The following is a 23527-nucleotide window of genomic DNA, read 5'->3' on the forward strand; positions in this document are numbered from 1 at the left end:
TGCAAGTGTAACCTTGAGGATCTGCGAGCTATACTCCGTACTACTACTAAGTGAGTAGGAGGGGTAGGTAAGTTGGACCAGCGAGCTTGGTGGGGGATTATAGAAAGAATGAGGCAAGAAAGAGCTTCCATAGTCAGACGACATATTTCAGGGTTGGCTTGCGCGGCATGGTTTCAGCACGTTGAAGTGAACAACTTACATAGGTGCCCTTTGTCAAAATTCGCAGATGTTAGTTGGGCGAACATGGAGATTTCCCTGAACGGCGTCCAAGACCTTTGATGCATCGCAAACGACCTAGGTACCTAGGTACCTAAGTTAGTTAGGTAGACATCTCCTGTAGATCGCATATTACAGCAATGGCACGCTATGAGGACCTGATAGTGTCATAGTGCACCGTACTCAATTAGTAAGATCAAGGTGAGCACTGAGGAGCAGCGGGTTTGTTTTGGTCCATGCAAAGGGCGTTGGGATGCGTGCAGCCGCAGCCTATCAAGGCGAGAAGACGGGCCAAAGCGACCCCCTGGGGAATTTGGGCGCCGGCCAGTCAGAAGCTTCCAACCAGCTCAGGCGCGTCGATTCAGAAGGAGGGCATAATAGCGATGCATGCAGGTCGAGCAAAACAAACAGAAAGCCTACCGCGACTGTTATCACGCCGGTTATTCGATCAGAAATTGGGCGTTTGAACGTTTGCCCATGTCATTCGTCCCCAACGATATACTACATGCAAGTAGACACACACAGAGAGGGAGAAGAAGAGACATCCATACACAATAGTCTCAGTCCAGTTGCGGGACTACAAACATAACAGAGAAGACGGCAGCTGGGGTTGGAGCCAAACGCCATTTGCTTTGGGAATCTTGACATGGCGCCGTATGCGTGCAGAGGATGGGCTCCCGACTGCGGAGTTGGCAGCGGCGCGTTTCTTTGTTGTTCTGCTAACACACTACACACATGGATGCGAGCAACCCCTCCCCTTTGACACCGCGTTCAGGCCGCGACGATGGGCCTCACTGCTTCAAGGGACGTGGCCAAGACGGGGGCCACCACTGGCCTGTCGGCGGTGTTTTGTTATGGCCGAGGTCAGACGAGTTTCTTTTGAATGTCCCCTTCGGGATACGTGGGCGACTGGGGAACTGGGAGCGTGTTTTGCGCCAAAACTACAGGTAACCGTCGAGTTCTTTCCCCAGCCTCCTTGGAATCCGGTGGTAAGCCCAGAGAGTGTGTTTTACGCGCTTACATTGCCAGCCACCGCGAGCTACGGGTTGGACAAACGAGCTATGTAACCAGAGATAGCCCGGTGGAGCTACGCGATTGACCAGACTTGGGACACCGGGTTGGGCCATGGAATTGTACACAGTTCAGAGCAGAGGATACAACATGGTTGCTAACTACAGCGTAAGAGGCAATTGCCAATCTGCCCTTTTGGCCTTGAGTTTTTGCCAAAATGATAAGACGGTTGTCTGATTCTCTTTGCTGTGTGTCTGGGTTGCGAGATAGCCAAACCAGCCCGACCTGTAACTTGGCTGGTAGCGGTCGTGTCCTTGGGCGCGTAACAGCCGAGACCAGCGGGCGACAAGGGGGGGCCCAGGCATGTTTGGGTCCTGTGCTGCAGGCCTTTAGCGCGACGTGCAGCTGGTACCGTCACCGTCCGCCCCTGGGCACGCGGCACTAACACCGCCTAACCAAGGCCCCTAGCTTAGGAGCCCGTCCGATGTGCCCAGCCCAGCCGTGTCCCTTGTGTCCCGCCCAGTCCCCCCAGGTGTGCTGCTGAGAGGAGGAGGAGCACAGAGTGGTAGATGGCCCATGTCCCCATGTCCCCATGTCCCCATGTGCTATGGGCTGGCTGGACTGGTGGTACTGCACCAAAGGCTGCCGGCCCAGATCTCAAAGGTCCAGTGCTTCCCGCCCCGTCGCCCGTCGCCCGTCGCCCGTCACCACCACCTGCACCGGCTCCTCTCCAAACTTCCAACTACACCCGCCATCGCTAATCACGGCGACAGACGACACCCGCCGACAGCATCACTCCCCGCCGCCACCACCACGACGACCCAGCTGGCGTTGGTTGCGAACACGCCTGGAATCCTTCGGCAGATTGGCATCACAGCAAAGCCATACGCCGCATCTGAGCAATCGCCCTGCTGAGCTGCAGCTGAGCGCCAGCCACTGTCCACTCCAACATCCAGCCAACCCCCGTGTCGAATTGCGTCGCCCGGTTGCACGTCAGCGGAGTATGCGATAGAGCGCCCAGCGGGAGCCGGAGGCCATTCTTGGGACTTCTGCCGAGAGCATCCCATGGGCATCCCGCGGCGACCACATCAACAACGATTACCCCTCCGCTTTCAGCCTCCTTCGCCAAAGGCGCCTGGGTTGCATCCATCGCTCGTGCCTCTCTCGTGTGTCTAGGCCTGGCGCACCAACGCATCCCCTCACCATCGGACGAACCTTGCTGGCGAACGCAGCCTGCGCATCTTTGACGAACAGCAGGCAATCCAAACTCCTGCGGTAGCCGCATCTTTTGACATTTACTGCGCTTCGCTCTCGCCTTCGTCAGGCGGCCCACGTCTCTCCCGGGCCCCCCCTCGCCCTGTTGCACCGTCCCCGACGGCGATGACGATGGAATCAGAACAACCGGTAGCACTCGCGCCGCCAAAGCGAGCCATGGAGGATGCGAATAGCCCAGCATCGGCCGCAACGCCCGCACGCATGTCCACCCCGCCCCCGCCGTCCGATCGTGGCCGCTTGGAGGCGCGCCTCACGGCCAGCGATGTAGCCGGAGGCAACGCCAAAAGCGTCCGCCACGGTGGCAGGATGGCCCCCAGCGGCGTCGACGCCGATATCCTGTCGAGAGCCCTGTCGAGGGAACTATCCGCAGATCGTCGAGACAGCACTCCGGGCGCGAGTCCGAGCAGGAAACGTCAAAGGATAAACGGCGACAGGTATGCCAGCCCTTGACGCACATGTTGCGTTCCCGTACCCGTTGCCGCGTCTTCGCCGTACCCAGCACCGATGGGCATTTCTGTCATTGCCTGGTCTCTACTGCGCAGCTCCACTAACAATGCCTAGGTTCATACCGTCGCGCTCAGGGCAAGACCTACATGCGAGCTTCAGCCTGCTGCATGATGAGGGCTCGCCAGCTACTCCTTCCCGCCAGAAGAAGCGCACTCCTCATGGTGAGCTTCACTTCCAGAGGACAGAAGAGGCCAACCGGACATTTTCCACCTTGCTGCGGTCTGAGCTATTCGAAAACACCATACCGCAAGCAGCTTCGTCTGCTCGCTCGCCAGACGGGAATGCCCCAGGTTCTAACCACTCCACGCGCGTTCACGACCCTACAAGGTCCCATACCCCCCCTAATAATCAGCCACCTTCACTTCCATCGTCATTTACGCCCTCAACGCCCCACAAGAACCTCTTCTCATACATGTCCCCGCGGCATCACACCAACATTGCCGGCCACCCGACACCATCAAGGACCCCCCAGAGCCGGCACGGGCCAAATCTCGACACGAGGTCAGAGATCTATAGCTTGTCGCCAGTTCGATTCGGCAGCCAACAGATGCTATTGAGTCCCAGGCGGCAACCGCGGGCTGTTTCCAAGGTGCCCTACAAAGTCCTGGATGCCCCAGAGCTCGCAGATGACTTCTACCTGAATTTAGTCGATTGGGGAAGCGCTAACGTCCTCGGCGTCGGTCTTGGATCTAGCGTCTATATGTGGAATGCGCAGACAAGCAGGGTTAACAAGCTCTGCACCCTAGAGGACGACACCGTCACGAGTGTATCGTGGATACAAAAGGGTACACACCTTGCCATAGGCACAGGCAAGGGCCTCGTACAAATCTGGGATGCTGAGAGGACACGACGTCTGAGGACTATGACAGGACACACGGCCCGTGTCGGCTCACTCGCGTGGAATACCCATATTCTGACTTCGGGGTCACGGGATCGCCTTATATACCACCGCGACGTTCGCGCTCCTGATCAATGGATGCGCAAGCTCGTGGGCCACAAACAGGAGGTATGTGGGTTGAAGTGGAACTGCGACGACGGACAGCTCGCCAGCGGTGGCAACGATAACAAGCTTATGGTCTGGGACAAACTCTCGGATACGCCGCTGTGGAAGTTCTCGGATCATACAGCAGCCGTCAAGGCCATCGCCTGGTCCCCCCACCAGCGCGGCTTATTGGCGTCCGGTGGTGGTACAGCCGATCGGCGTATCATTTTCCATGACACGGTCCGCGGCACTGTCATTAACGAGGTCGACACAGGCAGTCAGGTCTGTAACCTAGCATGGTCCAAGAACTCCAATGAGATTGTATCGACACATGGATACAGCCAGAACCAGATTGTCGTCTGGAAGTACCCGTCCATGACGCAGGTCGCCAGTCTAACAGGTCATACCTATCGAGTACTCTATCTGGCCATGAGCCCCGACGGCCGCGTGGTGGTGACCGGCGCAGGCGACGAAACGCTCAGGTTCTGGACCGTCTTTGGAAGGAGACCCGGCGCCCGCGAAGACGCCGATGGAGGAGGAGGGGGACGGCTTGCGGACTGGGGGGTCATCCGTTGATGGACAGCCACCAACCGATGGCCGGCCCCAGCTAAATCTCAACTCTCCAGTGTTCGAATAACGAAACCTCGACTCAGCCACGACGACACTACGTACCGTGTATGGATACCCGTCATGTTAACGCACGCAACTCTGCATTTTCACCGCTACGAAAGGGAATGGAACGAATGGAATGGAATTGGAAGGGCACGAAATGGAAACGGCACGGCTTTTTTTATCCTTTTATCTTTTGTTTTTGTGACGACATGAGACAGCGACATCTGGGCCCGGAATACCCAAAACCCCTCCATGGCAGCTTTGCATCCATTGGCGTTGTGTGGACAAACGGATCTTGGCAAGACCAAACTCCCACTTTTTTAATCGGCATATTGCCTGTTCATATTTGCTCGAGAGTATACAGCTCCTATTTTTTGCTTCTTTTTTCGTACTGCGACGAGACGCCCACGCATTGATGATGGCTGGCTGCAGAGGGAGGGGAACGGCTGCCTTCCATCAGTCGATGGGGCATGAGTGCTCCAAGGGGCAGCCCAATGCTGCTGTTCCGAGCCAAGTACCTGCCGCTCTGCGTCACGCGAGGCTCCGCGTGTAAAGTACGGCATCATAAGAGAGCGGCATAGTTGCAGACAGCGATGTGGCCCAGTCACAGACCAGCACCACTGCCCTATGATAGAGCTTGCACCGCAGCACTCGAGAAACACGGTAGCAAACCGCTGCCTGGTAAATCAGATAGCAGGCAAATATACTCTTTGAAATATGACCTGGGTGTTCATCATGTGGCAATGGCTTGATTGATTCATGTGACTGGTTTGTATTCTACCCAGATTGACCCCGATCTACCCAGCGATGTCCCGACACCTATACACACCACCTCCCCCGGCTTCGTCTAGCGCGCCGTTCCGTGTATTATACGTGACTAATAGTAAGGGGGTATCAAATATCCTGAACGATGATGAGTGCTTCGTTAACTTGGCCAAATATCAAATAGAAAGCAGATGCAAAGGTCCGTACGATAACTCCAAACCCCAGAGGCTGGATTGCTGCTCTGCGAGTCACAAGTGCCACGTATCCCTGAAAAGCAACCCAGCCCCAAGGTCATAAAAAATATGCAGGGCCGACCAAAACAAAACGGCACTGCGACGAAACATTTCCCCCCTTCACTATTCCTGGTTCGCTGCAGGCTTTCTCGCCCTCGCAGCGTCCCTAGCGCTCGGGTCCGCATCGAGGGCAGTCGATATGACGTTGGCCGCCGGGTCGGCCAACGTCCCATCCTTGGATCTCCCCTCGTCGTTCAGGAGCGGGATCGAGTCGACGTCCATATTCCGGCCGCTGGCCGGATCAGAGACCCTGACGCTGCCCTCCTTAGCGGCAATGTCCTCGCGCCTCAGCATCTCGCTCGCGGCGTCGATGGGCTGCAGCTTGTCCTTCTTCTCGTCGGCCGGGGTCATCAGCGGCGAGTGCAGCATGAGCTCGGGGCTGTTCTGCCACTTGGCCACCTCGGCCTTCATGGTCTCGAGCTCCTTCTGGAAGCGCTTGCCGAAGACGTCGATATAGTACGTCGAGCCGTTGTAGACGCTCCAGATGAACACGGTCATAAGAAACGCGGCCGAGGCCCAGCGGCTGTAGAACCAGAGCGGGCAGGGCAGCATTGTGAGCACGGCGTAACTGTACTGGATCATCATGAAGGCTGGCTCCTGCGCCCACGACGGCAACGAGAGCACCAGCTTGCCAATCCAGGCCTTGGAGTACGACTTGCGCAACCAGGTGAACGAGGTCGGGCGGCCGGCGGCGATCTTCTCACGGCGGCGCACTGTGATGAAGAAGTAGTACGCAAGTTGCCAGAACAGGTAGGGAATGGTGGACCAGGCCAGCATGGAAATCACATTGGCGTAGGCCGTAGGCGAGCCGGGCGGCGAGGTCTTGACGGTCCAGAGGGCGGGGAAGCGCTCCTTCTGCTGCTCCTCAGTGATCAAGTGAGTGATGCAGTGAAGCGTCGCACACGGCATGATGTGGATGAAGAGCGAGGTGACCTTGTCGAAGCTGTGGAAGACGAGCGAGTTGCGCCACATGATGATGGCCACGGCGTTGTTGCCGAAGGCGAGACAGAAGGAGGCGACGAAGAGACGCTTGGAGCCGGGGAAGACCCACAGACTGAAGAAGAGCAGCAGGTTGACAAAGTAGCAGAGGTCGGCCAGGAAGTAGTGGTAGCCGCGGCGGTGGTACGAATAGTAGCGGATGGGCATGAAGTAGACCAGCTGGGCCGTGTACCAAAGGTGAAAGTACTCGGGGCACGCGCCGATCAGATAGCCACTGACGAAGATGTTCATGACACCACAGATGAACGAGACCTTCTCGCGCGCCGTGATGACCTTGGTGTCGTTCCACTGGCGGCCCAGCTTGTCGACGCTCTTGCGCATGCGGGCTCGGTAGCGGTCTAGCTGCTCCTCGGCCGAGGGCACGCGTCGCCGCCACTGCTCAACCATGCGTTCCTTGGCATGATTACTTCTGGACTTTAAGGCCTCCCTCGACTTGCGAACCTTCTCGGTCTGGGCCGAGATGCCCTTCTGGAGTTTCTCCAGCTGCTGCGGCAGGGCAAAGTTGTCGAGAAGATCCAGTACGGTCAGACGGTCTAGAGGGGGAAACGCCTCCCAGTCCTCCTGGTACGAGGAGCTGCCAGAAAACGAGGGATTCCTCGACATCCTCGGGCTCTTCATGGGCTCCAAGGTCGGGGTGTCTCCGGGGCCGGGGACATGATCGGTAGGCGAGGCGCTCAGAGAGGGCGAGGCAGTGGCATCGTCCGGGGTCAGGACGGGATCGCTATCGGTGAGGGTGTTGTCGTCGGACTTGGAGCCCGGTATGGGGAGTGGCAGGCTACTTGGCTCTGCCATCTCGCTGATGGTGTGGGACGGGTATCGCCTGAGATCGTGACGGAACGAGAGCTGGCGAAGCGCGTTGGCTCCTCTGATGATGAGAACGTCAGCCATGGGTCGCGATTCGAGCAAAGAGGAAGAGGGATGTTTGTCATGCCTGGGACTTATAGGATCGAAGATGTGACGGCGAAGAAGGGGGCTCTAACTCACCGTGGGGCGTGAAGCTGGTCGCGAGCGGGATGGACAGCAGCTAAGCGGGCACAAGCACGCAAGAAGATAGGGTTCGATCTGCAGACTCGGCAGTGGATAGCATGGGAAGGACAGCGTGACGGAAGCGATGGCCTGTAGCGAGCTCGGGAGGGCGACTAGAGGCCGTGTGACCACGGCGCGAGTGGTGGTGAGCGGGGTCTGATCTGAATAACGGCGACTGTGTATCAGGGTATGGAGTATGCTATCGCAGTTGAGCGCGGTTGATGGTGGGTTGGCCGAGTGGGAGGACAGGCCTCTGGATTGTTGTGGTTGAAGGACGTGTCGGTATGGCGACCTGTGGTTGGACCAAAACCCCCAGGCGGGCTTGGGCTAGGTATGGCCAGAATTCGGAGACGCAGCGCAACTGTGTGTGTGTCTATCTACCTCCAGCTATCTGTGGACCAGGCTACCTTGGATGCCTATGGTGGATGTTCGCTGTCAGGAGAGAAAAGAGAGTTTATGGGAGCAGCAGAAGGGGACAAGTAGCCGTGATCACAAGGGACTGCTGTGAAGTCTGAAGACAGCTATGCAACGCGCCCTTGTACGGGTAGCTAACCGAGCTCAAAGGCGCTTACCTAGGTGACTTGTGTTTGGCTCCAAGCAAAAGCAAGAGGAGTGGATTTGATGGAATGTTGGAAAGGGAGTGTTCACGATCCAGCTGTCCTAGGGGGGGGGAAGGCTGTCGTCTGAGCAGCGAGTTTCAAGCTTTCGCATGAAGCCCGCCGACAGCTAAGCAAGTTAACCTTGGACGTGATACCTGGTCCCTTGACCTGCCTCTGACGGTGACGTCTGACTTGCATGTCAGTAATGCCTGGCCTGCCTGGGAGCCCACTTGTGGAGAGAGGGACGCTGCGGTGTAAGGAAGACCCTTGGCAAGCCGCGCCGACTGGGTCCTGATGATCAGCCATCTTATTGGAGCTCAAGAGGCTGCTCCAAGTTGAGAGCCCCGAGTGCTCTCCACCAGAAAGACCCAAAGACCCTGGTCAACCCCCGCCGGCCAGGTGCCGGAGCAGTGCTGCCAACTGAGGGCCATTCTTCCTCTGGAGCCAGAACCGACGACTCCCATACCATCCAAGCCACCACCTAAATCAAGACTTCGGGTCGCGCCCAATCGTCGCAGCAGCAAAACATGGTGATATACATACCCTTCAAAATCAGCTTAACCATATAGCTTTATATTAATTAGGGTTCTCTTCGTAATTCGGGCTTCCAGACGTAGCTGAAGAAGGAGCAATCAGAACACTCCGGTCGTCAAGCTCCATAGCACCACGGTGGTCCAGAAGTGTTTTCGTCCACCATTCGAATCCGACGAATTCGAGTCGGTTTGCGAATCAGGTACAAAGCCGCGCGAAGTTACTAAGACTGTTGACTCAGACTCGGCTCACCTACGGTAAGGTGCTTTGCCTAAATTCTACTCTGTGCATATTGGTGTGGTAAATCCAGGTCCGAGTGAGCGCCTCACAACCATGTTGCAAGCCCTGAGTCAAGTACTCTTGGATGTGCACGTAGGGCATGGAGTGTTTACGCGGTGCCATAATGTGATAGGTAGACACCGGGGCTAATGGGATCAAATCAAGCGCTTCTCTACGAATTATTCACCTGCCCTGTACATAGGAGCGGCCGAGTGGATAACGAGTTCCCTGCTGCAGGCATGACATAACCGCGATCAGATATCATTTCCGTATTTTTTGATTTGTGATATATCGACCATCTATGATTGATATTGATGATTTTCCCACTCCATCCCTAATTCCATTAAAACTGGGCATTAAAATGGTGATAATGTGGCATCTAGGCGTGTACTTCTGCCAAAATACGGACACAGCACATAGGTGAGTAATTGCATGAATATAGCTTCAAGCTTCGTCCCATACTGGACTCCAGGTGCACCCATCGACTGACTGATGTAGCCTCTCACTTGCCTTGGTTCAGTGCTCCCGACTGGGTACGGCGAAGCAGTGCATTGCAATCACATTCAGTGATTATTCAACGCTTTCACGCTGCGAGACTGCTGAGGATGAACATACCTAGATGCTCGTTAGTCTCAAAACGACTCCTTATGAGTAGACGGTGGGATGGGAAAAGAGGTGGATAGAACAAGTCACAATACTATTTGCAAGACATTACGGATAGAACAAAGATCAAGATCATGTGGCTCCACACTCTGCAGAACCCTGTCGGCCGGCAATGTCCACATAGTCCACTGTACATATTGAACGGAGTTAGTCTCCGGCCTACACGATGCCAGCAGGTAAGCTGTCGACTTCTTAAATGTATGTTTCCCGGGTTGCGTGGGTAAACCCCGCCTCCCGTCACAAATTTTCTGGCACATTGAGCGAGTGTTGCGCAGTGTTGCCGCATAAATCACGATGACTTTCAACACCGGGCAGAGCTGCTCGATAGCTGGTGTCCTGGCCGACTGGAAGGTCTTGCTAGGCCTTCTCATCATAATTATCACAACCAGTATCCGTTCCTATATCCGCTTGAGCCATGTTCCTGGGCCGCTGTTCCAATCTATCTCGTCGCTCGGTTTCCTGAAGACGCATCTGGACGGTAGTCCGCACTCCGAGATTCTGAGATGGACACAAAAGTATGGTGAGTTGCAGAGGGTTCGACATATTTGCATATCTAATGCTAGCGTAGGACCATTGGTCAGGGTCGGCCCGAATTCTGTGATCACCAGCGACGTCAAAACTGTCCAGAGGATATCTGGTGTCAAATCTCCTTATAGCAAAGGAGGCTGGTATCGTCCTTTCCGCTTCATCAAAGAACGAGACCATTCGTTTTCTACGGTACATGAGCCCAGCCACACCGCATTCAGAAGCAAAATCGCGGCTGGCTTCCGTGGTTCTGCTGAGATGGAACAGGCAGTCGATCGCCAGCTTCGCTGTCTGGTTGCTCTTATTGACAGAAAATACGTCTCGCGTATAAGCTCTGGGGACAAGACGGGTTTCTGCCAGATTATGGATATTGCCGCGATTACTCACTTGTTTGCTTTGGACATCGTCGGTGATATTACGTTCGGCAAGGCCTTTGGTTTCTTGGATGAAGGTTATGACTTTTATGGTTTCCTCAAATGGAACAAGGATTTTTTCTCGGTGGCAGCCACATCAGCTGTTCTTCCAACTCTGGCACGGGCAGCACAACTATGGCCATTTCGTGGGGCACTTCCCAAGGCCACAGATCCCGCTGGCCTTGGAAAGTTTATAAGGTATAGATCACTGTCCCTCCTCAACATGCATGCTTACTGGGGCAAATTCAGGCATAGCGAAGAAGTCGTTGGCGCTCGTTACAAGGAAGGTCCCGATGGCCGTAGGGATTTGGTGGGTATGTTCATGAAAATGGGTGTTACCAAGGACGAAGCTGTGAATCAGTTGCTAGTTTCTGTGTAAGTTGACAGCCTTGTAATCACAGTACTCAAAGAGGAAATAAAGAACTAATGTGGATCGAAGAGTTGCTGGAACTGACTCCGTCGCGACTGCAATTCGCAGGACCGTTTTATTTTTGACTTCAAATCCAAGAGCATATAAGATCCTGCTATCGGAACTCGACAAGGCCAAAGCGGATGGGTTGCTAAGCTCACCCGTTCAGAGCTCCGAGGCCAGGCAGCTGCCCTATCTGCAAGCCGTTGTCCGAGAAGGCCTGCGAATCTATCCTGGCGGAACTCCCCTTGCATTCAAAGAAGTACCGATTGGCGGCGATATGGTCGCTGGCTACAGGCTCCCGGCTGGTACACAGGTTGGCATGGATGTGTGGGGGGCTCTAAGAAATACGCAGTTCTGGGGCGAGGACGCAGATCTGTTCCGACCCGAGCGGTGGTTGAACTTAGCAGAGGCAAGATTTAGCTCTATGGTCGAATGTCTCGACTTTCAATTTGGATATGGAAGATACCAGTGCCTGGGGAGGCCTTTGGTATTCATGGAAATGAACAAAACTTTGCCCGAGGTAAGTGTCACCGGAGGAACTTTTCAAGAAAGCCCGCTAAAGTCATTTCAGCTTTTAAGCCGGTACGAGTTCGCAATAGTAGACCCAGCACACCCTGCCGACATCAAAAATGCCGGCTTTTATCTGATGAATGGATTCAATGTGGTGGTCACAGTGAGAGCCTGAAGAAACCGGCGTTATAGCGGTAGGAGAGCGAGAAAGATAGGACGACATGTATGGTGTCCATAATCACTCCGTACAAATAACAACAAAAACCAACACAACACCAGATACAAATTATTCGCTGGGGGGCGTCCAACCAACTACCGATGCGGCGTTGCAGAGGACAAAGGGCTGCTCTATATGCCTGAGTGCTGCTGATCATGGGCAACTTTGCCTCTGAGGATGGAGGCATCGCACCCAAGGTCTGACTTGAGCAAATGCCGTTCGTTGGCACTCATTTATCGAAACGGACAATAGCGAAACGCTTTGCGTTTCGACCTCTCCACATTGGTCACCAGCGCAGCGCTGTGTCCAGGTGATGCGGGCCCAGAAACGAAACAGACGGCAATGGCGAGTTAAGTTACGCACAGACTGGAGAATGTCCCCGGCAAGCCCATGGGTGCCATCACACGTGACGCCAAGGACGGGTTCCTGCGTGAGAAGTTCAAAGAAGTGGTGCTCATCTGAGCACCGTCCAATCACAAACACGTGGGTACCAGGGTAACACCACAGGGAAGATGACCCGGCCGTTGGCGCTGTTGGCGTTGTCGGGCTGGGGCTGCGCTGGGGCTGCGCTCTGATTGCTGACTCTCCACTGGGCACTGGCCCCTAGCCTTGCCCCGGACGCACCACACCACCAACCCTGTCCCTGGCACCTCCTCTCCTCAGCTCTCAGGTACCGAGCCAAAATGGCCAAGATCGGCCCAAGTTAGGTACCTACGTTAGCCCTGGGGCGCAATGGCGCCGGTCCTGCTGGATCCTGTCGCTGGGATTTCTTCCCTCTCGTGGCGGCGTTGGCACTTCTTCCAAGTCCTTCTTTCACCCAGCTAAACCACCCTCATTCTCGGCCGCGATTTGTGGCCGTCCAGTCTTTGCTCCTAGAGAGCGTTGGTCCCATTCAGAAAAAAGTCACTCCTTTGACAGAGTCGCGCAGTCCAACCCAGCGGGCGACTATAACCACATTCAATCCACTCATTCACTCACACACACCCTTCGGCACAGACTCTCGGAGACCACAGGAATATCAGATACCCAGCAAGGATACACGAGTGCCCTTATCCTCACGACCAATTGTCTTTTATCATTTACTTTTCCTCTGGAAAGATGTACGGCTTCGACTACATCACTTTCTTGGCCCTCGCGGCAGGCACCGCGGCAACAAGCGTCAGCACGACGCCTCACGACTCGTACTCTTCTTCCGTCGGTGTGCTTGGTTGCAAGATTGATACCAACCGTGTAGCCTACTGGCCTGGCTCCGTCGACTGCAACAACATCTGTATTAAGCTCACCTATGGAGATCGCTCTGTCAATCTTCTACGAATCGACCAGTCCGGAGGCGCCCATGACATTAGTTACGACGCCTGGGCCTACCTCCAGACGGGCAAGTCGGCCGCCGTTGATGCTATCACCGGCGGGGGTGTCGCCATGGAGTACGAAGAGGTGGACGCTTCCGAGTGTGCCGATCTCATCCTTACTGAAGGCAACAAGCTGCCTCTCAGTGCTTCGAACAGCATGAACTACCTGGCTAGCTGTCTCGCGGAGCCGGAGAGCTGGGTTGCTCAGAACCACGTCTTGTACAACATCTGTGATGCTATTTGCACTCTAGGCTATGACGAGACTTGCACACTCGACCTGGCCACCAGCAACCAGCCTAGCTGCGGACACACTCTAGGCCTTACCACTTCCCTAACTTCGGCCCCAGTTCACAACATCGAATACCAGTCTGGCAAGGTTGTGGTGGCCGGCAGCGGGGCCGTCGCCAGCTCATATACCTACGCTGAGGCTGGTGCAGACTCTGGAGCGAAAGCCGCGACCTCTGCAGCCAAAGCGACGAGCTCTTCGTCCGTGGCTGCCAGCACGCCAACGACTTCAGCCATCGATGCCGTCTTCCTGCAGGTCACCAGCGGCTCGACTTCTGTTACGGAATACGAGACCGCCCCCGCCTCGACAGTCGCGGCGTCCACAACCTCATTGGCCGCCGCCCCTTCCACCGTCATCGCAAGTTCCAGCGCGCAAACTACGGAGTCGCTTGCTAGTGGTACTGCCACTACCCTTGTCTCGCCGGTCCACTCCTACACTGCAACTGGCAGCGGTTCCTTAGCTACCAGTGCGGCGCAGACAAGTGCGAACGCCTCGAGCACCTTTTTGGTTGCGACCCTCTCCACTGCTAGGAGCAGTGCGAGTAGCAGCAGCTCTGCTGCTGCTACAGGCACCGCTCAGCCAGCGGCTTCTGGGGACTCTAAGCTCGGCTTCCCGGCCTCGGCGTTGCTGTCAAGTATCGCCATGTACTTGCTTGTGAGCGCGCTGTAGTCTGAATCATGGGCACGCGGTTACGTCTCACGATGCTAACGTCCAAAAATTATGAATTCTAATGTATATATGTCAAGAAAAATTCTTTCTAGATCTAGAAAGCTTTTGAGCTACCAATAGAATGGTCAAAACACGTCAATTTCTCGTGCACTCTTCAATAGCTGTCAGACGTTCAAATTCGCCTGATTTCATTTGCTAAACATGTGAGACACTCGTTAAAATTGTTAGGACGAACCCAGGTCTATGCACTTACGCTTAGCCGGTGTTTGAATGCAACTTCTAATAGGGTGAGACCCACAGCTTTAGCACGATTGTTTCGTGTTTCGTTTCTGTTCCCCGGAAAAGAACCAGTTTAGGTTTAACTGCTAAGAAACTCTAATGCCCTTAGAGAATCAAAGAATTAGATAAATGTGCATGGGCATGTTATACTTAACTTCGGCCGTGGAAACTACGAATGTGGCTGCCCAGCTGGAGATTTCACAAATCGATTACACTCGGGGCAAGAAGCCATGAAGTCGCAAGGGCAATTAGTAGAAACAGCCCTTTGAAACCCTACGAGTTGGCGCTGTCAATATGCTGGGATTGGCCATTCGGCTTGCATTTCTGCCAGAGCCTACACGTTCTCACTTGAATACCTCCTTCATTAGAGGTTGATAGCTGATAGGAGTATTTAATTCTATGATGGGCCGCCCAAGAATGCCTGCTTAACTAGAGATATATGTCTTTCCATCCGATAGCAAACCCTCGTAGAGCTGCACATCAACCGTGTTTCCGTCTAGTTTCACGACAATGACCTATTTGTTCTTCTCCAGTTTGACGCTGAATCCAGATAAATCGACTGCCACTGCTTGCCCGTCTCTATGGACATCGAATATGGCTGAGTTGACCGGTTACGCATTTATGTCATTGGACCGGCGAGTGGCCAATTGTAATTCGGGGCCTGAAACCCGTTTAAAGGCCCTGTGGAGATTCCTTCATCGGCAGCCTGCTTACTGACAATGTTCTGGATTCTATATGCAAACTTGTTGCTGCTTCTTTCGGCAATAACCGGTAGGAAGCGCAGGCCACCCGTTGTGCTGAAGGCCGCTCCCTGGTTGGCGAGGATTTTGGCACCATTGCTAATTTGCTCCATGATGTTCAGACTTGAGACGTCGCCATTGATCCCAACAGTCAGAGTCATGTTCAGGCCCGAGTCCGTGGACCTATAGGTGCCAGAGGAGCTCGCTTTAGCCCCGGCGGCGGTTCAGGCTTAAGAGCAGGGAGGAGTTCTCTGACGACGGCGTCTAAAGCAAGCTGTTGCCGCCGGGACCACATTGGTGGAACGAATTCAACAATGAGGTCGAACCCAGCTCTGTAGTGCAGAATCAATACCATAGCCCCACGGTTAGAACCCGAGCCACTCGATCTAGTATAAACTCCCATAACGACGCCTGCACTGCGTGATCCTTTAGGGTGTATGTAGCAGACATTTTCCCCCACGACCCCCCAACGCTGTGGTTAAGATGCGCGGTATGCTTGATGGGCTTCAGCCACTTTGTCGTCTTTTCGGGCGTGAGAAGAGTACTATTCAGAATCCCGGTAGCCACAGTATTGAGATCGTTGAGCATGCTGAAGAGACGACCGGACGGTTTGGCGATGCCGCTGTCTGCGAAGAACAGATGACGGCTTTCACTTGATCGCTACATGCCAGGTAACGGGCTCTCAGTATGTCATTGGTACGCTATGGGGAGTGAACGACGCATGCTATGTATTGTTATGGGAGTCTCCTACACGCTCGCCCCGATCTCCGGCTTCGGTACCGCAGGGCCTGGGCGGCAGATAGCAGTCATCAGGGTCTAAGAACTATTCCGGGATTGCGCTTGCCGGCGGTTTGATAGGTAGAGATATCGGGAAAGCCGGGACTCGGACTTACCCGTAGCTCGACATGGCGCCAGCGACGATTAAAAAGGGATGATGGGAAGGAACTTCATCTTGAAGAGTGGCTTTATTTTCTTTTGCTTAAACAGGTAGTTAGTGGTTAAAGTAACACGAGGGCCTGCCAAAAAGTAGATTAACGAGGAAGGTATCAACCACGCTGGTCGGAAGTAAAGATCTAGCCTTAGGTTGACTAGACATGAAGTACGCAATGGAATGCGGGAACTGTAATTTATAACTTGAACGTTTATTTTGGAGGCCGGCCTGTCCTCCCTGGTGGCTGCCATCTCTTGCAGCGCTCCCAGTGCTCCTGCCGATGGTGGCACCGCCTCCTACACCGACCATTTCAATGATAGCAGGTGGATGGATACTCTAGTAAACCAGCACCACTTTGGCCAAATGACACCGGAGGACTCCCAGAAGGTTTGTGAATCATCTCATCCCCGTATTCAACCACAGCCTAAGGATGGAAACACAGTGGATAGTCACTGAACCGGAACGAGGCATTTCGATTTCACTCTGGCAGCCTTGAATATCCGTGAAGCACGGACTAATAACTAGTTAGTTCGTTGCCACACGCTCATCTGGTACAATCGACTTCCAGACTGCTTGACTGCACAAACATGAGATAACGCGACGCTAATTTCGGTTATGGAGAATCACATCCGGGAGATTGTCACCCACTTTAAAAGCCAATGCTACTCATAAGATGTTGTCAATAAAGCCCTCAATGATTATGGCTCTTTCCGCGAGACTATATGGCATAACACAATTGGGTCTGGATATATCGACATGGCTTGTAACCTAGTCGCGAAATAGAGCCCTGATGCGGCGAAGCTGTATTATAACGATTACGGTATCGAGCAAATTAACGATAAATCGCAGAGTGCTGTCCAACTCATCATGGGACTTATGAGAGGGAGATTCAAGTCGATGGTGTAGGACTACAAGCACATGATCCCGTTATACTGGCACCTAATTACGAGAAGCAAGTCGCATTTATGCAGAGTTTTGCTGATCTGGGCGTCGAAGCGTCCTTGACCAAGCTTGATGTCTTTATTGAGATTCCCGAACCCTAGCGCAGGTTAAAAGTCAAGCGCAGATATACGCGGACTCGGTTCGCGCATGCTTGGATGTGCATTTGTGCGTTGGTTGGGGGGTTCTATGATCCTCATTCCTGGGTATGCGATACGGTTCCGGGGTATGGCAATCCTGATTTGTGGTGGGCAGATTATACAACTAAACCTGCCCACGACGCCATTGCAGATATTTCGGCCCAATGCTCGCAAATATGACGCATGCTTGTCTGTTTTGTTCTGAGGTATATCTATTTCAGTATCTTATTCGGAGAATGACACAGAATAACTCGAGTTCTCGCCGTTAAAGATGCCGAGTCTCCCCTTTGCGCGGCACTGGCCATATTATCCAAGTCATATGAAGGATGGTCACGAACTCACATTGGACAGGACTGCAAATAGTCGTTTTTCCATGCTCCACACACCCACGAGTAGTTCCGCGAAGCTAATACAGATAATCCTTGAAGCCCCGTTGCTCCAATGTTAAGGACTCGCATTTCTCGTATTCCTCCCCACTTACCCCGGATTATCGTATTTACCCCAGGAAATACCCTCGCGACCCTCGGGCAATCAACCTGCGAGCTGTCATCATAAGCCAATTATTCATTCAAATCAGGTACATCGCTGGGCATCTAAGCACGTGAAGCATTGACGACTTAACACCGAAGGTGGAGTTTTAGTTGCCATGGCCACTCTCGCTGGTGGCATACATTCTCGACCCGAGTTTCCCCCGTCTGACCATCGTGGCTATTAATGTGACATACCTCCGTACACCCCATTGCTTTCGATTTGCTACCAGAGCAACAACAACCCGGATCCGACCATTTGCAAAATGCGGGCTAAACTGACTGCATATGCGCTTTGCGCGGCTCCTATGCTATTCAAAACAACTACGTGTACCAAATACGACGAATACATCCTCGCGCCAACTTCAAGGGTACTTTCGCCCAAGAAGATTCATCAAGTGGAAGGGCTTGTTACCGAAGCCGAAGTTTTGGTATCACCTCGTGACGGTTCTTCGTCGGTTCTGAGTGGGAACTCAACAGTGACTCTAGACTTCGGTATCAACATTGCTGGCATTGTCAGCGTGAGCGTTGGGCCAAACACTCCCCCTGATGCCATCGTTGGCTTCACGTTCTCCGAATCGTCGTTATGGGTCAACAGGCTCGCTAGTGACGGCACGGCGGAGTCAGGGCTGGACGCGGTACTCTGGCTGCCCGTCGGCGGTGGTCGAGAATCCTACACCGTAGCTGATGAGTTCCAGCGTGGAGGTTTCCGATATCTCACAGTCATCAACAACCAACCGAACCAGGCCATCGAAATCAGCTCAGTGACCGTCAATTACACCGCCGCACCGAATCAGGACTTGAGAGCGTACACGGGCTATTTCCATAGCGACGATGAGTTACTCAATCGGATTTGGTATGCAGGTAGGTTGTATAACCTGCTGCGCGGCCTCTGTACTTATGACTGACTCATGCAAAAGGAGCATACACAAATCAGCTTTGCACCATTGACCCTCAACACGGAGATTCCATCGTGAATCCCCTGGACATGAGAGATAATATCACACTGCCAGAAACGAACGCCTGGTACCTGAACTGGACTATCACAAATGGCACGAGTGCCCTTGTGGATGGTGCCAAGAGGGACAGGATTGTGTGGCCCGGCGACATGGCCGTCTCGATGCCAGCAGTCATGGTTAGCACGTACGATATGGAAAGCCCGAGGAATTCCCTTGAGTCGCTTATCGCCTGGCAAGACCCTGACACCGGAAGGCTACCCTATGTCGGATACCCTTTCTCGTATGCGGGGACCGTGAGTTTTACTTATCATCTCCACAATTTGATAGGGATCTCGCAGTATTATCATTTTACGGGCGACTTGGGATTTCTGAAGGACAATTGGAATGCATTTGTCAAGGGTGTAGGTTGGTCGCTCGGCTATGTTGATTCTACAGGATTGATGAACGTAACATCCCCGAGCGACTGGCTACGCGTCGGCATGGGCGGACACGTGAGTTTCCTCCCAGAGTATGGATAAATTGTAGGAAGTACTAACTCTATGAATAGAACATCGAGGCGAACGCTATCCTGTATTATACGCTACGGCGTGGTATGGAGCTTGCAACCGTCTTGAATGACACCAGTATATATTCGCTTTGGGCTGATACTGCTAGTGGCATCAAAATGGCTGCGAACACACTCCTCTGGGACTCAGAAGCCGGCCTATACAGAGACAATGAAACCACAACTCTTCATCCGCAAGATGGGAACGCTTGGGCGCTGAAGGCGAATCTGACACAATCACCCACGCAAACCGGACAGGTGTCGCGCGCACTTCAGGCACGTTGGGGCGAATTCGGCGCACCTGCGCCAGAAGCTGGAACACCTCTTACGATCTCGCCGTTTATCGGAAGCTTTGAGCTGGAATCCCATGCATTGGCTGGCAACATACAAGCCACCCTGGCGCTTATGCGAACGCAATGGGGTTTCATGCTGAACGACCCTCGGATGACAAATAGTACCTTCATCGAAGGGTTCAGTGCCGACGGCTCGTTACACTACGCTCCGTATAAGAGTGACGCGCGACTGAACCACGCTCACGGATGGAGCACTGGTCCTACTAGTGTGCTTAGTATGTACGTGGCTGGGATCCAGTTGACGTCGGCGCAAGGGGCTACATGGCATATCGCTCCCATGTTAGGGGACTTGCAATCTGTAGATGCAGCTTATTCCACCAACCTCGGAGAGTTTGGATGCTCCATCGTTATGAAGAAAGAAGCGATCCAGAAAATGACCGTTTGGGCCCCGAATGGTACGAAGGGGCGGGTGGTGGTGCCACAAAAGCTTTCGGGGCACTTGGTCAACAGGGAGACAGGCACCAAGTTGCCGATGGTAGATGGGTTAATCAACGATGTTGAAGGTGGCACGTGGGACTTGCTTTTGAAACTAAACCATTGTTAACGGTTGGTGGTACGTTATTGGTGGAGGGGGTACAAATAAATGGCTGCGTCAGAACCCAGCTGGCAGGTAGCATAGGATAGCATCATCGGCGGCCAATCTGCTGACCACACAGGAACTTCACGACATAATCTCCTCATCATTCTTTGCCGTAGCGGATCAAATCCAATGTGAGTGTTCTGCAATCTAACATTAACCAGTTCAAGGGAAGAAGTGGAAGGTAAAGTACAAATCATGGCACAATCGCGGCTGAGAATTAGTAGTTTAATTCTGTCATTCACCTATGAAACGAACTATGTTCTCAGTGTCCGTGTCTCAGGCTATATGCTGCCGTTAGCCACAGCCCATGTCAACACACGAGCTCAGTAGCAGCACCAGCGGTTATTGATGGCATCAGCGACTGTTTGCCCCCATCTTCATAATCCCAGCGCTTATGTAATTGGCTCAGACGCCGTCCCATGGAAACATCGGGCTTCGGGGTTATCCAGGGCAGCTTGTACTTACTGGCTGCCAGTTGTTCCCTTCGTCTATGAAATTCATGTCTAGGCTATTCTCATCACCAACATGGACCTTTGCAGCTTCTCGCCATGCCTTCTCAGAGCTTCCCGTTAGTTCAAGAGGTAGTGAACCGTAGAATTTGAGAGTTGCCTGTGCTCCACAGTCTCGAACTATGTATTCGAGGCAAGCGGGACGAGGAGATGACCACATGATCTCCAAGTTGTTGAGCCGAGGCATGCGCGAAGCGGCACACGCAGCTGCCAGGTGATATGGCTCGACTAGACCCGGTAAATACTTGAGCCGAAACATGGCTTCCCCCTCGTCTCCTGGCACCACATCATCATTCAAGGGGTTGACGTTAGGAGGCTGGACGGCGCCGACAGAGGGATCCTCGGAGCACAGCCAGGAACCACACGGCGAAACGATGCCAGCGCAGACAACGACATGGCGAAGGTTCAGAAACTCGACAGGACCATTGTTGTGGCTCCCTGGATCGGTCGACGATGAGGGCCAGAATATCTCGCTGCCAATAATGGTGTCATTTTTTACCTCCAGCGTTTCCAGGCGCTGCATGAGATAGCGCAGGGATACGCTCAGAGGATCGGGCACCGCGGGATCACCGTGGTAAAGCTGCGGTGGACTCCAATGATGGTTCAGCGGCACGCCACGGTCAAACTTCAGGGCAAAGTGGCGAACATTCCGTGGAAGCTCCATGAGCCCCTTGGCAAACTCCTCGCGCATCTCGACGCCACGTGCAATACCATGCCGCTCTAGATCTCCCAAGCCCCAATCCAAGGTGTGCACATTGGGGAGGCACGACGCGATCGCGCAGATGGCCGCCAGGGAGAAGTTTCGAAAGGTCTTGAGCGCAGTGCAACTGAACGTTGAGACGAGACACGAAACGGGAAGGTCCCTGGGGCGGTTTACCAAAAAGCCAATACAGGACCTCTCCCAGCGAACCTTTCTATGGCGACGCTTGAACCCATGGGAATCGATAGCATCTGTTGGTGACGCAGCAGACAGTATGAGGCGTATGCCGCGACAAGACGTCCCAGCCTCGTTCCCGGCTGGGCCCCATGACGAGAGAAGACAAAGAATGAGCAGCACAGTCTCGGTAAAAGCCTCATTGTTCTGAGCTGGCTCCTCTACTGATTCGCGAACGAATACCCTTGCTCTATGGTACTCTGGGAAGTGTGATATCCAGGTGTATTTCCTGCACGTAAGGGCGGCGAGCCGTTGTCAGGATGATGCCGGCAGCACGGGTGCGGGCCTGACACAGGCACAAGTAACAGCCAAGTCTGGTTGCGAATCACTGGTCAGATGGACTGTATGCATTTGCAACTCGGGCGGCAGTGATGTCAAAGACGCCATCTTGACCAAAAAGGCAAGAATGGATGGTTCATAGTAGGGAATGGACTGCGTAAACAGTTAAGACAGTGAGCCGCATGTCAGATCGTGGCGGTTAGCATCGAACGTACAATGATGCGAGGCCGACAGAATAGGAAGAAGCATTTGTAAATTGCACATCACAAAGAAGACGATCCTGAAGGGTTTTTTTGTTACTGACCCCAAGGTCAAAATGTTTTAAGGCGGGCGTCGTATTGCACAACCAACGACTATCGTTTTGAAGGCCGTAGGCAGCATTCGATACATCATGTTAAAGTGTAATCGCGACGGGATCTAACAGCTCATTACACCCAGTGACGTCTCCTGCTGTCTTCGACCTCGTCCCCAACCGGGAAACCGCGAAGCCTTGAGTCTTGTTGACTATTCCGCAGGTCCCCACAGCGGCGGCCCGTGTTCCCTCGGAATTTCTGCCTGGCCGCCTAGCGTCCAGGCACCGTTCCTTTCTGCCCTTCCCCACCGCCTTGGCGGTCCTCAGCCTTTTCTATTTAAGCCGCTGCGACCTTCCATTCTTCTCGAATTCTTTTTCCTTTCTTTTGGTATACTTACCTTGCTAAAAAAGGCCACGATCAAGCATGTGGCCTTTTAGTTTGTGGAATCTGCATTGCACAGCGTGGTATTCTACTTGCTCCACTATCCTTCGGGGTCGTGGTTGGTGGAATTTTTGATTTCAACTCTTCGAGAGACACTCTTTTCGTTGTATTCCGCGCCTCGAGCGTGGGTATGAGGAAGAACTAGATGCGTAACCTAAATTCGTTTGCTCAGCAACAGTCTTCCGCACGGCTCAAGTAATTCGCTCCCAGTGAACCGTCTATGTTAGGGATCTGCTCAGACGATTAGAATAAGCTCTGCCATAAACGCGTCTGCATGTCTTGAGATTCGTACCCAATGCTTCATGCGAGCTCATGGTTTCCCGAACGGGAAGTGCCAGGCACACAGCACATTTGCGATGGGCAAACAGTTCTACTTGTACAGTCACTGGGCTTCGTGGCTACCCTCGAGCACGCGGCTGGTTGCATCCATAGACCAGCAAACGCGTCACGCCAGCGACACGCAGAAGAGAGCCAAGTGCACCGGTTTCGTAGATGCAACGCAGACACAAAGCCATCATCTTCTGATGACTTCAGCACCGCGATGTCGCGTTGCCCGTAGTCTGCTCCTTGGGACAGGCACGCTGCCTTGTCACGTCGGCTACATCTACCACGCCCAAGGGCCACAACTTCACACAGGACGCATCCGTGCTCGTTCGTTGACAGTCCCATAATGGAAACAACAAGTCTGTGCAAACAAGTGACGTTCAGTGATTGTCATTTTCATCGTTCCTTGGGCAGTGAAGGCATCTGCATTACATCGATCACCTGTGAAGTAGATCTTGGATATGCATGTACGACTGCAGAGGCAGTCTCAGATAACCCGCCTTCCTCGAGTAAGCAATGGCGGCGTCACGAGATATCGGCAAGGACGAGCGCACAAACGGCAGGGATGACCTTTGTCATTCTTTTCAGCATTCCGTACAATTTTACATACTATCTA

At 53.6% G+C, this 23527-nt stretch overlaps 8 protein-coding genes across 8 annotated transcripts; 5 read left to right on the forward strand and 3 right to left on the reverse strand.

Moving 5' to 3' along the window:
* Positions 1 to 1827: 1827 nt before the first annotated feature.
* JN550_008847 (uncharacterized protein) lies at positions 1828 to 2142 on the forward strand (the record flags this gene model as incomplete). Its single annotated transcript, XM_049320853.1, has 1 exon — positions 1828 to 2142. The coding sequence occupies one exon, from the start codon at positions 1828 to 1830 to the stop codon at positions 2140 to 2142; it is 315 nt and encodes a 104-aa protein (XP_049169233.1).
* A 471-nt stretch (positions 2143 to 2613) lies between these two features.
* JN550_008848 (uncharacterized protein) lies at positions 2614 to 4567 on the forward strand (the record flags this gene model as incomplete). Its single annotated transcript, XM_049320854.1, has 2 exons — positions 2614 to 2936; positions 3064 to 4567. 2 exons carry the CDS (start codon positions 2614 to 2616, stop codon positions 4565 to 4567), a joined length of 1827 nt encoding a protein of 608 aa, XP_049169234.1.
* A 1157-nt stretch (positions 4568 to 5724) lies between these two features.
* Positions 5725 to 7548, reverse strand: JN550_008849 (uncharacterized protein; the record flags this gene model as incomplete). The annotated part of the gene is made up of 1 exon (XM_049320855.1): positions 5725 to 7548. The coding sequence occupies one exon, from the start codon at positions 7546 to 7548 to the stop codon at positions 5725 to 5727; it is 1824 nt and encodes a 607-aa protein (XP_049169235.1).
* A 2504-nt stretch (positions 7549 to 10052) lies between these two features.
* Positions 10053 to 11793, forward strand: JN550_008850 (uncharacterized protein; the record flags this gene model as incomplete). Its single annotated transcript, XM_049320856.1, has 5 exons — positions 10053 to 10278; positions 10327 to 10894; positions 10946 to 11071; positions 11136 to 11628; positions 11680 to 11793. The coding sequence occupies 5 exons, from the start codon at positions 10053 to 10055 to the stop codon at positions 11791 to 11793; spliced, it is 1527 nt and encodes a 508-aa protein (XP_049169236.1).
* Positions 11794 to 12933: 1140 nt separating this feature from the next.
* On the forward strand, positions 12934 to 14139 carry JN550_008851 (uncharacterized protein; the record flags this gene model as incomplete). Its single annotated transcript, XM_049320857.1, has 1 exon — positions 12934 to 14139. The coding sequence occupies one exon, from the start codon at positions 12934 to 12936 to the stop codon at positions 14137 to 14139; it is 1206 nt and encodes a 401-aa protein (XP_049169237.1).
* An 898-nt stretch (positions 14140 to 15037) lies between these two features.
* Positions 15038 to 15746, reverse strand: JN550_008852 (uncharacterized protein; the record flags this gene model as incomplete). Its single annotated transcript, XM_049320858.1, has 2 exons — positions 15038 to 15341; positions 15622 to 15746. 2 exons carry the CDS (start codon positions 15744 to 15746, stop codon positions 15038 to 15040), a joined length of 429 nt encoding a protein of 142 aa, XP_049169238.1.
* A 2215-nt stretch (positions 15747 to 17961) lies between these two features.
* Positions 17962 to 20095, forward strand: JN550_008853 (uncharacterized protein; the record flags this gene model as incomplete). Its single annotated transcript, XM_049320859.1, has 3 exons — positions 17962 to 18559; positions 18616 to 19145; positions 19202 to 20095. 3 exons carry the CDS (start codon positions 17962 to 17964, stop codon positions 20093 to 20095), a joined length of 2022 nt encoding a protein of 673 aa, XP_049169239.1.
* A 290-nt stretch (positions 20096 to 20385) lies between these two features.
* On the reverse strand, positions 20386 to 21961 carry JN550_008854 (uncharacterized protein; the record flags this gene model as incomplete). Its single annotated transcript, XM_049320860.1, has 3 exons — positions 20386 to 20412; positions 20597 to 21738; positions 21874 to 21961. 3 exons carry the CDS (start codon positions 21959 to 21961, stop codon positions 20386 to 20388), a joined length of 1257 nt encoding a protein of 418 aa, XP_049169240.1.
* Positions 21962 to 23527: the final 1566 nt, after the last annotated feature.

The sequence above is a fragment of the Neoarthrinium moseri genome, assembly GCF_022829205.1.
Source record: "Neoarthrinium moseri strain CBS 164.80 chromosome Unknown scaffold38_Wmoseri_CBS_16480, whole genome shotgun sequence".
NCBI lineage: Eukaryota > Fungi > Ascomycota > Sordariomycetes > Amphisphaeriales > Apiosporaceae > Neoarthrinium > Neoarthrinium moseri.